Here is a 13,106-nt window from a genome sequence, read left to right on the forward strand (position 1 = left end):
ACTGGGGCAGATGAGTAGCTCCGCATTTGACTGCAATTTTGGTGTCTCCATAGCACAGACCCTTGCAAAGAAGAACAAATAAATTTGTAAGTGATTCAGCAAGAGGATGAAAGAAGAATAGACGCTACAAGCTGATGCCCTACGTTGCTTTACATGCTAAAAACTACAGGAAAGACGTTTGAAGCCCAACTCCTCCTCCGTGACCCTGCCGCCTCCCGGGATTCAGGCGGGACCCCCAGGCGCTGCCAGGTCCGCAGTGCCCCGGGAGGGGCCTGGCACCATGAGGGGCGGGCTGCAGTGCCTCGGGAGGGGCCTGGCACCGTGAGGGGCGGGCTGCAGTGCCTCGGGTGGGGCCTGGCACCGTGAGGGGCGGGCTGCAGTGCCTCGGGAGGGGCCTGGCACCGTGAGGGGCGGGCTGCAGTGCCTCGGGAGGGGCCTGGCACCGTGAGGGGCGGGCTGCAGTGCCTCGGGAGGGGCCTGGCACCGTGAGGGGCGGGCTGCAGGGCCGTGGCCGTGCTCAGCGCTCGGCGGCGCCCGGGCTGCGCGGGGCCGGAACCTTCGGGCGCCGCGCCGGAGAGCGGGGGGACGCGCTGCGCTGCAGCGCCGCGGTGCGCGGGTGGCGATGGAGGCGCTGGGTCTGGGTGCTCTCACCCCGGAGCAGGCGGCGGCCCCGGTCAACACAGTGGAGGTCAGCGGGGCAAGGGGAGAGCGGCCGGGCGCGCCTCGGGCTTTCCCGGAACGCGGCCGGGCTGAGCTGGGCTGCGCTGGGATGGGCTGGAAGGAGTCGCCTGCCGGCGCACACGTGGAGGTCCCCCGGCCCGTGCTGCACCGCTCGGTGTGTGCGGGGGGAGGGTTTGTGTGTTCCGAGCTGCCCCCGCGCAGCTCCTCAGGAACCCGGGCTCGGCCTCCTGAGGTGCCGTCCTGTCCCCAGTCTCTGCCCGACCTGTGTCCCGCACGCAGTCACAGGGCGGTCTGGGGTGGAAGGGATCTTACAGCTCTTGTCCTTCCACCCCCCTGCCATGGCAGGGACACCTCCCGCTACACCAGGCTGCCCAGTGCCCCTTCCAGCCTGGCCTTGGAATATTAATTTAAGATTAAAATCATTAGTCTCATCCCTAGGTCATCAGTTTAATTGCGTTACTATTTAACAGATTAAACCCCCTTTTTTAGACATGACATTAAATCATAAAAGCATGAAATCAACTGCTCTTCAGCTTTCCAGACTGTAAACACTACTGCATATAGACCACAAGGGACCAGTAGTAAAAGCCACACCATACTGCATGTGTCTCTTTTTACTGCATTAGTTTTGCCATTATCAGATGTTAAAATGGAATCACAAGCAAGATTAGTAGATTAACAAACAACAGGCTGAAAGCCAAGAGCACCATCAGCGTTTCTGTGGATATAAGAAAGCTAACAACTTTCTACAGGTTTTTTTTGGTTATTAATTTTGTAGTATTTTTAAATAGTAGTAGATGGAGAAGTATATGGGGTCTGGGAACACTCCTAAATAAAAGGATTTTGTCTCCAGCCAAGCTTCTGCCCTGCCATGGTGGGAAAAAAGTGGGGCTGATGGAAAGAGATCTTCCCTGTGATCATCAAAGATTAGAAATTGGGGAAAGTTTGTAGGAACCTTGATATACTTAGCACTTGTCAGTACTTTTGCTAAATCTTTGTAGGATTTAGGGTCCTGGTAATTGTTACAGAGACTTGTGTCTACAAGTGCTGGTCCCAGGTCTGAGGTTTTTGTGTGTATTTTGTAAAGTAAAAGTTGTAGGAAATCTTCCCTTTCTAGGAATATAATCTAGAGTGTTAACAGAACAAAACCAAAAAAAGGTTAGTAGATCTTAAATGAGGACATGGTGCTAAGGAATTTCTAAGAAAAATATATTTTCACATCAGTTGCTCTTAGGAAAGACACTGTGCCATTGCATCCTGAGTAAATACTGCACATGTGGTTTACTCAAATGATCCAGGTCATTTTTATCCATCTCTGTTTGCTTTAGAGAGTATTTTTTTTCTTTTTTTCTCTAAATAGATCTGATTTTAAATAATATTACTGATCAAAAAATAACAAACATGCAGACAAAAAGGCTCAGGCATGTTGGATATTTGGCTGTTCCTTGGAAAGATGTTTCAAACTGTTTTCTGTTTTCAGGAAAAATGGAGACTTCTTCCAGCATTTCTGAAGGTTAGTGCTGCACGCTCATTTCATGGTGTGAATACTTCATCTTCTTTCTCTACATTCCCTTCTCTAGCTTTTACTGTTTCCCAGAATACCTGTCCTCACTTTCCTGTGGATTTTGCCTTTCTTTTTAATTCCTTGCAGTTATAAATAGACTCATTCCATAGATTGTTTTCTTGATTATTCTTGTTATTTCTTGATTCAGATTATTTTGTGGAGACATCCTCCTAGAGGTTTGCATTTTGGTGTGGCTATTCTCAATCCATACTGTATATATGTAAGGTTTTCAGATGATTTTCCTGTTTTACTGGCTCTCAGAGACCCTATCCATGCTCTTTATATGACAGCTCCAGTGTAAGCTTGGAAATGTGTAGAACCAGAGAGTGAGCATCCAGCCACTTCCCAGGAGTTTGTCAGACAAAAGAATTTAGCACAGTTATCCAAAACGAGTTATAATTGCTTATATCTTAATTTCCGCCTTGTGATTCCGTGTATGATTAACGTTATTGAAGCTGATTTTACTTGCTGTGTCCATGTATTTTTCAGGTGAAAGGACTGGTGAAGCAGCACATAGACTCATTCAACTATTTCATCAATGTTGAGGTTGGTTCTCCTGGTGGGTGGGGAGTGGCTCTTAGTATTCAGGAAAGGCTGTGGTTCCATTTTGTTCTTTTTCTCCTCCAGATAAAGAAAATCATGAAGGCCAATGAAAAAGTGACAAGTGATGCTGACCCAATGTGGTACCTGAAGTAAGCATGAGATGATTTCCATATTGGTATAGCAGCATGAGTGCTATCTCATGTGTTTGTTATCAGCTAGAAATGTTTATAAACCCTTGTGCAGGTCTAAATCAAGAGGATGTTTTCCATGACTTATCTCTTACTTTATGCAATAAAAGATGGGAAGATTAAAAGGTTTACTGCACATGCAGGCTAAATTTTAACTAATTTGACCACAACTCAAATTAGTTACTTCGGGCAGAATCATTGCTTATTATTAACCAACTTGTGTTCATCAAAGTAATTTCATTTTTCATTGTGTGTAAAATTTTGCTTCCTTCAGGTTGCATGAAAAATATTTACCTCATTTTGAAACTGTATTACAGGTACCTCAATATCTATGTGGGTACTCCAGATGTGGAAGAAAGCTTCAATGTGACACGACCTGTATCACCTCATGAGGTATTAATGTTTGCATCTGTTCTGTTTGGGTTTTTTTTTATCTTGGGAATATCTTGGATAATAGCTGCGTGTAATTTTGAGTACATGCATGCTACATTAGATAGTGCAATGCATTCCACCATCTCTGTAAAAAGAAGCCTCAGAGCTTTAAGCATCAGGGAATAAAGCTTTTTAATTTTATTTTTTTTCTCTATTCAGTGTTTTTTGCTAGCTGAATTTGGGTAGGTTTCCTTGAAAGTAGTGAAAATTCTTCTCTTGCTTAATCTTGTGGCTCTCCTTATGACAGAGCTGAACCTCATGCTATAATGCATAAAGTTCTTTGATATTTTTATTAACTTCTTTTCAATATTAGCCTTGCTACTGTCTGTGCCATACATCATTTCAGTCTCAGTTTCCCTTCCAGTCTTTGGGAACTTGTATTTGATTTTTTGTTCATATTTTTAAAGTCTGATTCAGAAAGCAAACATGGAAACTTTAAGCGGAAACAGGTAGAAACTGTTAAAATTAGAAGCAGCTGCAGAAGAACATCAGCCTTCTGAAGAGTATATTTAATTTCATGGTAGTGCTGTAGGCATGTTGGTTAACGGACGGACTGTGTACTTCTGGAATAAAGATGCATGTTGGAGGACATGCTGCTGTGACTGAAATCAGAAGGTCTCTTGGTTTTGACCAACAGGATATAAGGTGGCTTCCATATGTATGAGAAAGCCATAAGCTAACATAAGCTTTGAACTTTATAGGATTGCTTTCATGTATCTAGAGCCATTCAGTTCTCTTCAAAGTGCTCAAGAACACAATATTTCTCTCCTGCTACCCTACTTTGAGATTTATACCGCTGCAACAGAGGGAGTGACCTCTTTTTGGTCTGTGAAGGGGGAACTGAACTTGGAACTTGTAGTCATTTACCTATATGCAGCCTGTTGCCAACCTCATAACTCAGTTCATGTATCAGATGCTTTTTTCCTTGCTTATCCATTTGATATTGAAATGTATTTTTTATCATCTAATCTAGGCAATAATGAAATGCATTATGTGCTTTGGAAAAATTCTGTAAGAATCAGCTGTCCAGTGACTGCCACTTGGACGTAGCCACTTTCTGTCTTGAGTGACCTGACTCAAATCTCATTTGGTTGGATGGAAAGCTTTGAAATAAAGCAAATAACTCAGCCAGATGTAATACATGATAGTTGCTGCACCTCACAAATGTGTAGATAATACTCAATCAGTAGATGTGAACATGCACAAAATGCAACAGGAAGCATTTCTTTCATATGAATGAAATAATGAAATTGCATGCAAAAATTTTTTGTGGCCAACAACTCATACTCAAGAATTCAGGTATTAATATGCTTGCTTACTGTATAATTCAAGTGACTATACATGCAGAAGGCAGCAAAATAAATGCTTATAGAGCATACTGACCTTGAGTTTAGAATAAGATACTCTTGTATCTTGAGTATATTCTCGTTGATGCTTAATGTTAGTGCCTTATTTCTCTTTATTTTCAGTGTGTTGTACACACATGGAGGCCACAGTTATTCCCTTAAATAGGATGGTGCTCAGGTCAAGCCTGGGTGCCTTGAGGAAAAAAAAAAAGGGTTGGATAGTTAGGAGTCTGCTGTTATATTTCTCTGTTGAAGGCTTATAAAATTCCTTCCCAAAATCACCTAAAATAATTCGATTTTTATGAGGGTCTGAGTGTATATCAAGTCATGCCTTTCTTTTACTTTCAGGTGTTTACAGTAAGAAGTTACCTCAAGGAAGGTGATAAAAAATTACACATGCTGGAATATTACACTGTAATTTGTATTTTTTATCTGTGTCTTGTGTTAAAAAAAACACACACAGAGAATCCCAAGGCATTTTTTTCCCAAAGTAGTATTAAAGAAGCCATCTAACTCTCTTTTTCCTCCAGTCCTTATGGGAGTTTATTGAACTCATACAGATGATGATATTCATACAGAAGAATTTAAAGTAATTAGAATATGGAAATATTCTCAGTTACTTTTAAATTGGATGTAGTTTCTGGGAGCAGAATGGCACCTAGTTTCTTGCAAAGCATGGCTTGAAAGCTGCTGGTGTATATCAGTATTTTATTATTACAGAATAGGTTTACTTTGTAGTGTGGAGAGAAGCATCCAGTTTGTGATGATTCTTGAGGCATATTTTTCCATAGAGCTGCATCTTCAATAGACAGTATAATCTTAATTGCCTTTCATTTGCACATAAGCAATGCACTAAAAGACTGCAGAATCATAGATGTGCAGGTCTGACTACTGTTAAACCTGTAATCCTGGAGCTGAAAGGTAAAAGCATGCACAGTGAGGTCACGAATGACCTGCTGTGAGTTGCTGTGTTGTGTTCAGCAGATGCAGTAAGGCCTGTCTTGCATGAAAAGGCACAGTACCTCGAGGGCTGGCAACATCTTAGAGTGAGGCTGGGGAGAGCAGACTAGAAAGATTGGATCAGAAATGTTTGAACCTTGAGATATCTAATGTCGTAGATATGTTTATTTTGCTTCTCTCGATCTCCGAGCAATTTGCAGAAAAATTCAGGGAATCCTTGCAAGAAGTGATTCTCTAGTGAGCCTTCTGTAAGTCATCTTCAGAAATGGTACCATACACTGAGGTTTGCTCATTCTGCTGATAAGGTAGCATGGTGTCTCTCTCAATCTTGTGCCTTTCCATGCTGTCAGACTTCATATGGCAGCACAAGTCTTCAGCTGTTGAGAGTCTGCATATAGAAATGTCCCTGAGCTGAGCACTGCTCAGACACACTGTGGTCTTTATGCCAGCTCTGCTGATTAGAACTGTTTGTTTAATTAGACCTGTTTGTTTAATTAGAGATTTTAGAAGCTAAGCTCTGCAGTGCTGTCTTCTGAAGGCACAGATCTGCTGCCTGCTTTTGAAAATCAGAGCAATTGTGTTTGGATTTTCTTGGATTTTATTTTAAGCAGGAGAGTCTGTCCAACATACTTTAGGTATCATGAAGATGTTGCTGAAGCTTTGCTTTGCTTGATTTCTTTGTGAGGATTTACAGGACAGGGCAAATACGGGCTGTTTTAAGAGAGATTGTTCAGCTTGAAGTCAACACCTGACCGTGTGCCTGTTGTCCTTTCAGTGCCGCCTGAGGGACATGACCTATTCTGCGCCGATTACCGTGGATATTGAATATACACGGGGCAGCCAGAGGATCATCCGCAATGCGTTACCCATTGGCAGGTGAGACACCACGTGCTGAGCTTCTGCTGTCATTTTTCCTTTGCTGCCATGTTGGGAAGAGTTTTTACTGCAAAACACATGTAGGCCAACCTTGCTTCCTTGTTAAAAGAAACAATGAGCAGGCAAATCTTCATGAACGGCTGTACATGATTTTTAGGGTCTAAGATATTGTTTTGCAAAAGCCTCTGATAATGTCTCCTTCCAGAGAAGGATACATATAAGGATGAATGTTGTCTCTGATTCTGTTGGTATAAAACCACAGAAGTAAATGCGTGCATGGAGCTGCAAGTTGCATTATTGTAAAATTAAATCAGGCATATTTGCTTTGTAGCCAAATTACCCAGTCTTTCATACATCGTATGTAGAGTAGCATCTGTGGAAGGTGCATGGTAAAACCAGTAAAGCAAGGATTAGTTCTGCTGCACAAGTTAAGGTTTCATTTAAAATAACTTGAATTACATTATTAGACCAGCTTTAAAAGCATACGTGCAAAAAGTTTTTTGCTGTTAAAAACTGTTCATATCCAGTTATGATTTCCATTGAAAATAATTTTCCTCATCTGTCTGTATTATATGTGTTTCCTTTGGCCAGTGCTCTTGTTTGACATGCAGTTTGAACTGGGACAGGTGTTTCACTGGAGTTTGCAGTAATAGCATTGAAGTATTCCATTTTACCTTATGCCAACTGCTTCCTGTTTCTGATATCAACAGCCAATGCATTAAGCTTATATTGTGTGTGATAAAAGATTTTACTTGTCATATGAAGCTTCTTGTCTCTAGAAAGCACTTTTTCAGTGAAATATAGTGACAAGATAGCTTTTTTTAATCTGCAGAAGTACAGAATGTGAGTTCATCAGTTTTCTTTTAAGATACATGAATATGAGAACAGCAGAGAAATAAAAATAATTTATAATATTTGAATACAGGAAATATAGTCTAATCTTGTTTTTTATTGAAGTGGAATTGAATGAATAGTCTTAGAGGTTGAAAATATTTATGTAATAGAACTCATAAATAATTATTGTTAACGTGTGTTTTAGAAAACACTTGGAACACAGTTCGTACAAAGGCTGTCCACCAAGGAGTGAAATTCTATAAGCTGGATCAAAAATCAACTTTTTGGTGGAAGAGGCTAAAGGACATGGAGGTCTTTTGGTAGATATAGTGGTAAACTTTTTGTCTTTTGTGACAAACAGCTTTCTCTTTGGAAGCAAACTGTGCTCTCTTTCCAAAGTTTTAATGAGAAATCTGTGAGTGAAAAGGTATGTTATGAAGCTGACTATAAAAGTACACTTTTCAATAATAACTGGAAAATCATTGCTGGTTTGTTGTTGAATATTGAAATTGTAGAAGTGACCATTCCATGATTTATCATGGGGTGACAGAATAATTCAGGTTGAAAGAATACAGTCTCCTGCTCAGCCTCTTGCACAGCCTTCTGCTCAAAGTGGGTCAGCTCAGTGCTTCATCCTGTCAGGTCCTGAAGACCTCCGTGAGTGGAGACTGCCCAACTTCCCTGTGCAGCTCTTCCACTGTTTGACTGTCCTCATGGTGAAGAAGTTTTGCCTTACATGCAGTCTGTGAATCTTTAGTTTCTCTTTTATTTACTTAATTAAGCACTGAATTCGTTTTTAATTTCTTGGAATATCTTTCCACCACGTGTTGCTTCACAAAATGTTTGCTTGCAGGCTTCTCTGCTAGGACACCAGGGAAATCAGAACTACTACTGAGGCAGCTTCTTGCTTAGGTTATGAATTAGAGGCACTATCTCTCTGCAGCCAGAAGGTGTCATTCCTGTGTGGGAAATGAGATAGGAACTAACTTTATTTAATGAAAACTGGTAACAGTGGATCTGCAGTGACATGTCCTTCTCTGCAGACTGTTTTGGGGACCAGGAGTCTCTGCACTAATCACTGGCCTTGGTGACCCTGCTTGTCACAATACCTGATAGCTGCATAACAATTTAATAGGAAGTTTTTGGTTTCTGCTTGTAGGTGTCCACTTTCAGGTCTCTTTTCAGTTACATCTTCAATGAAATAAGGTGGGCTTAAATGAAAACTTGTTGGTTACAGCATATATGAGTTCTGATCACCTTAAATGTGTATCTCCAATTTGTTCAGCATGGTTTTTGTTCTGAATTTGACTATTCGTATTTTTCTCTCTGAGTCTGAAGTAAAATTATAACTGGTTTTCTTGCAGAATGCCTATAATGCTGCGTAGCTCCAATTGTGTTCTTACTGGGAAAACTCCTGCAGAATTTGCCAAACTAAATGAGTGTCCATTAGATCCAGGTACATTTTCACTCATGTTCTTTTATTTTTCCCTATCTGTGCTTTGAGTTTTAAGTCTTTTTCAGCAAAGAAATACCCCTTCGGTGTGTTTTCTGCCACCATTAAGTCTTTGTGGAAACTTCTCAAGTGTGTGCTTGCAACTAAAAGAAATTGTCAGGCTTTTGGGTGAGAACATGAGTAGCTGGTATTTGCAGACTAAGTTTTCAACCACAAAAAACAACACACGAATATTTTGAATATTTTATTTTGAATTTTGTATATAGTGTTATACAGTGATGTGTCATATGAGAAAAAAAAAAACTGAGTTCATTCATTGAAAATTAAACAGATTAGGGAAGAGTGGAGCATGATGTCTTCCAGGGTGGGAACTCTCATTTGTCATTGCCCTTTGTAAAGCAAGAATAAAGTGTTACAAATTACATGGTATTATTTGATATGTAGGGAGGAGTTGGAGGGTTATAACAAGCAACTTCTTTGATTTTTGTCTGTCAAGTTTGTTCATTACTCTTTTAAGGGAGAATTTACTCTCCCATTGTGTACTTATGATTTACTTTCTAATAACTTATATTGAAAGGCATATTGGATGAGACAAATAAGGTGCAAGGGTACTGACATACAAAATATTTTTTTCTGTTAACTAGGTGGCTATTTCATTGTTAAAGGTGTAGAGAAAGTCATTCTTATTCAAGAGCAGTTATCCAAAAACAGAATTATTGTTGAAGCTGACAGAAAAGGCACAGTTGGCGCTTCTGTTACCAGGTATAGTAAATTCCTAGCATTACATAAAGGAGATAAACCCAAAGCTTTAGAACTTCATTGTTGTGGTTGAAATGGCTGTGGAGTTTTCTTCCTAGTATAGTTTAACCAGAAAAAGCTGTAGACATTCAGTGCTCCTGTTTTGCTACTGTCATTTTGTATGCTAAAACTTCAGTCCCTAAATAGTGTAGTATTCCCACAAAAATTAGTGAGAGTGGCTCATATATTTCAGGATTCATCCCAGATTAGGAAAAGCAAGCTCTAATTTAACAAAATGCACTTCCTAATTGATGGTGTTTGGTCTCAGTTTGCAGCAAGTAACATGAAGTTACTGCAGTGGAAATTTGGTGTAACCTTTTTTCTGCCTCTCTATATAAAATTGGCATAAAACCTTTAAAAGGTAAAGGCAGCTGAGGAGGAAAGAAATATTTTTGTGCAATGCAAATTACTGAAAATGGTAAAGTAGTCTAAATTTGGCCTTTCCTCCTTGGTCAAGTTTTGTTTCAATTTTGTTCAGCTTTTGGTTGGTCGTTTTTTATTTTTTTTAAGGTGCATGCTGGTCTGCTTTATGGTGCTTGTGACTGTTCAGTGTGAGGGCTGTTTTTTGTTCTCCAGAGGTCTCTCATGTCTCTCCTAGCTACTCTGTGGTCTCTCAGTAAATCTGGATGCGGTTAATGTACCACCAAGTACTGTTATGTTGTTACCACTGTTGCTGCAGTACTGGTTCACAGTTTGACCTTGCTGGTTATATCAAAATTGATTATCAAAGCATGTAAAGATGATTTTAAAAAATACCGACTTTTATTTGCTGAAGTCAAATATTCCAAGTAGTCCCCCAGCACAGGTGATAATTCCCTATTACCTTGAAGTTACAGGCTGATCCCTGACTGGTTTGATGGAATTTTTAAAAGAGGAGAAAATGGGATTAATTCAGATGAAAGATTGTTCAAGCTTGCTAAATTCTATATAAAAGATTCTAGGAGTCAGTGCAAACACTGTTGGACATGATATTCTTTTTATTTTAACTTCAGTTCCACTCATGAGAAGAAGAGCAGAACAAATATGGTTGTGAAACAAGGAAGATTTTACCTGAGGCACAACACTTTGTCAGAAGATATTCCCATTGCTATTATATTTAAGGTAATACAGCTGTTTGTTTAGGAAAAAAAGAGAAAAATGCTGTGCTGTAGCTCCAAAATGAAGATCGACAGCAGCTCTCAAGTTCATATATAGAGAAGGACTTGGCAGGGCTCAGAAACTGAGCTTTTTTCCCCTGGGAAGTCATCTTTATTGTACAGCAAAAAGGAGAATAAGTGCTGTATTTTTCAGCAAGGGGAGCATTGCTGGGCCAAGAGAAATACCTGCCACTCCCTTAATTTGCCCTCTGAGGTTGCTACAGTTCAGAAGGATTTTGGTTTGTTACGAGCTATGTTACAAGTTGTGTTAAGGGTCATTGTTTCTGGTTTTCTGTCTGTGGAGTCAAATGCATGGACTAAAGCCAGGAAAGGTGGTGGGTGGACATGCTCTGTCCAGCTGCTGGAAACGACAGTAGGGCGTGGCCAGGCCTTAGGGTGGGACCTGTCCTGCCAACAGCTGGGAGTTCCTTCCTGTTCTGTAATGCTTTGCTGCTGCCTGTAAATTTACAGACTGTTACGTTGTGTGTGCAGGAGGAAGTTGGGCTGCATTCTTGGAGGCACAAAAAAACCTCTGACTGGATGGACCTAGGCAAAACTCTTTTTTTGTGTTCTCTGTAGCAGGTTACAGCACGGAAGGTTTGGAGAGGTGGTCACAGGAAATGATGTGCCAGGAGAGGGCAGCACGAGGTTGCAGCATCCGAGCTGGTCGTGCCTGAAGCGCAAATGTTATTTATGGGCTTTTCTGTATTACCGCAGTGCTTGGTGTGCCTTGGTACTAGAAAATAGTTTAATCATTGGGTTTAGACTTGAGAGGTAAATAAATGGATATTAGCTCTGATTAAGAAAATCTCTTCAAATAAGGGAGGAGATCATCTGTTTTTAGTGACCAGGGTTAACAGAGTTTGAGAAGGTATTTATGGACAGAAATGCACATAAAAGTGCCAGGATTAAGTTCACAATTCTTGTGTTGCAGGAAAGTGCTAATATGGCTCTTAATCCATTTGCTCTAGTACCAAACTGCTGGATTCCACCTTACCTTATAGACTTTTATTACGTTTTGTCACCCTGTGCTGGTACAGATAAATACCTGCTCATGTAAACTAACTGCTCTGGGTTGTTGTCTGAGGAGATGGTTGTTGGCTTGTTGTTCTAAGTAAAGTTGTACTGACTATTTTATTACCTTCTGACAATGTTTGCTATAATTATATCCCTTGTCATAAGTATCTTTTATATTTTAGATAATATTTCTTAATTTTTCATTTATTAATTGAATAAAGGGTTGCAGCTGTTAGAAGTTCTAGGCTGTAGTGCTTTTCAATTATTCATTTTGATTTAATACGGTAGAAAATTAGCTATGCCCACTTTAACTATTGTGAATGTTCCATTCTAGCAGTTCTCATGAGTGGTCATTTCCTTTAATGACATGAAATTCAGGGATCTTCTGCCTGCTTCTGACGAGTCTCCAGCTGGAAATGAAAGCAGTCACCAGTCTGCTATTTTCCTTTCTTGGGCATTGCTCTAATGTGCTATTGCTTTATTCTGTTTAACTGCTAGGAGCAAGATTACAAATGCAAAAGCCCTCAGCCTGGACAATCCCAAACTCAGGAATGCCTGTCTAACTTCAGCTCTCTCACACAGCAGTATTATACACAGGAGATTTGTTGGAAAAGCAAGGAGAATAATTCCTTTCTTCCAACACTCAGGCCTTGGGCATGAAGTATGTGTCTTCCTTGTTACTAGCAGCTGTTCTGCTTCTTGTGGTGTAGAGATCCACATCTGCAAGGGAGTAAATAAAGCTGTATAGACAATCTAAGGTCTGAAATTTTGACTGCCTTTGAATCCTTCACTTGTACTGAAACAGCCTCATGTATAATTTCTAATTAAAAACTAAAATGAGAAAGCAATGGCAAAAATCCATTGCTCTGCATTTCCTCTCAGACCGGCATCCAGGCTACAACCAAGTTCCAAAGACCTCTGTGTTTTGACTAAGAAACAAAAAAAATAGGAATTGGTAGAAGGCTGCCATTCAGTGCATTGGCCAGCTAGAGGGGGCAGTTTGTCATGGACTATATGAGAGACGGGGAGCAATTTTGGATTGTCTTTCTAGTCTCAATAGCTTTATTTGACCTGGCATTTTGTATGTGACTTAAGAAATAGATCAGGTGCAGAAAATCATTGTAGCGTTATAGAAGAGAAAGCAAGTATTGCAGATCTATAATCTCATGTGTATTTAAAGCTAATGCATCTGTAAGGTGGAGGTGTACTAATATATCCTCTAGACATCTTTGTCAAAAGCAAGGACTGTGAAATTGAGAACATTACGAACACCACCAA

General features: G+C 40.3%; 1 protein-coding gene across 2 annotated transcripts in view; it reads left to right on the forward strand.

Annotated features, from left to right (window-relative positions):
* Window positions 1-115: 115 nt before the first annotated feature.
* Window positions 116-13,106, forward strand: part of POLR3B (RNA polymerase III subunit B) — a 72,336-nt gene continuing 59,345 nt past the window's right edge. The window contains exons 1-9 of one of the 2 annotated variants that reach the window (XM_014256684.2): window positions 116-249; window positions 2,162-2,194; window positions 2,735-2,791; window positions 2,873-2,937; window positions 3,294-3,369; window positions 6,490-6,590; window positions 8,789-8,880; window positions 9,522-9,639; window positions 10,668-10,776. In XM_014256684.2, the coding sequence (XP_014112159.2) occupies window positions 154-249; window positions 2,162-2,194; window positions 2,735-2,791; window positions 2,873-2,937; window positions 3,294-3,369; window positions 6,490-6,590; window positions 8,789-8,880; window positions 9,522-9,639; window positions 10,668-10,776 (747 nt within the window). In that variant the 5' untranslated portion in view covers window positions 116-153. Of the gene's footprint in view, window positions 250-507; window positions 689-2,161; window positions 2,195-2,734; window positions 2,792-2,872; window positions 2,938-3,293; window positions 3,370-6,489; window positions 6,591-8,788; window positions 8,881-9,521; window positions 9,640-10,667; window positions 10,777-13,106 lie in introns of those variants that run through there. The other variant, XM_005527532.3, reaches the window with a different exon arrangement.

Source organism: Pseudopodoces humilis, chromosome 5, assembly GCF_049639895.1.
Source record: "Pseudopodoces humilis isolate 2021_Gansu_Grassland_sample_001 chromosome 5, ASM4963989v1, whole genome shotgun sequence".
Classification (NCBI taxonomy): Eukaryota; Metazoa; Chordata; class Aves; order Passeriformes; family Paridae; genus Pseudopodoces; species Pseudopodoces humilis.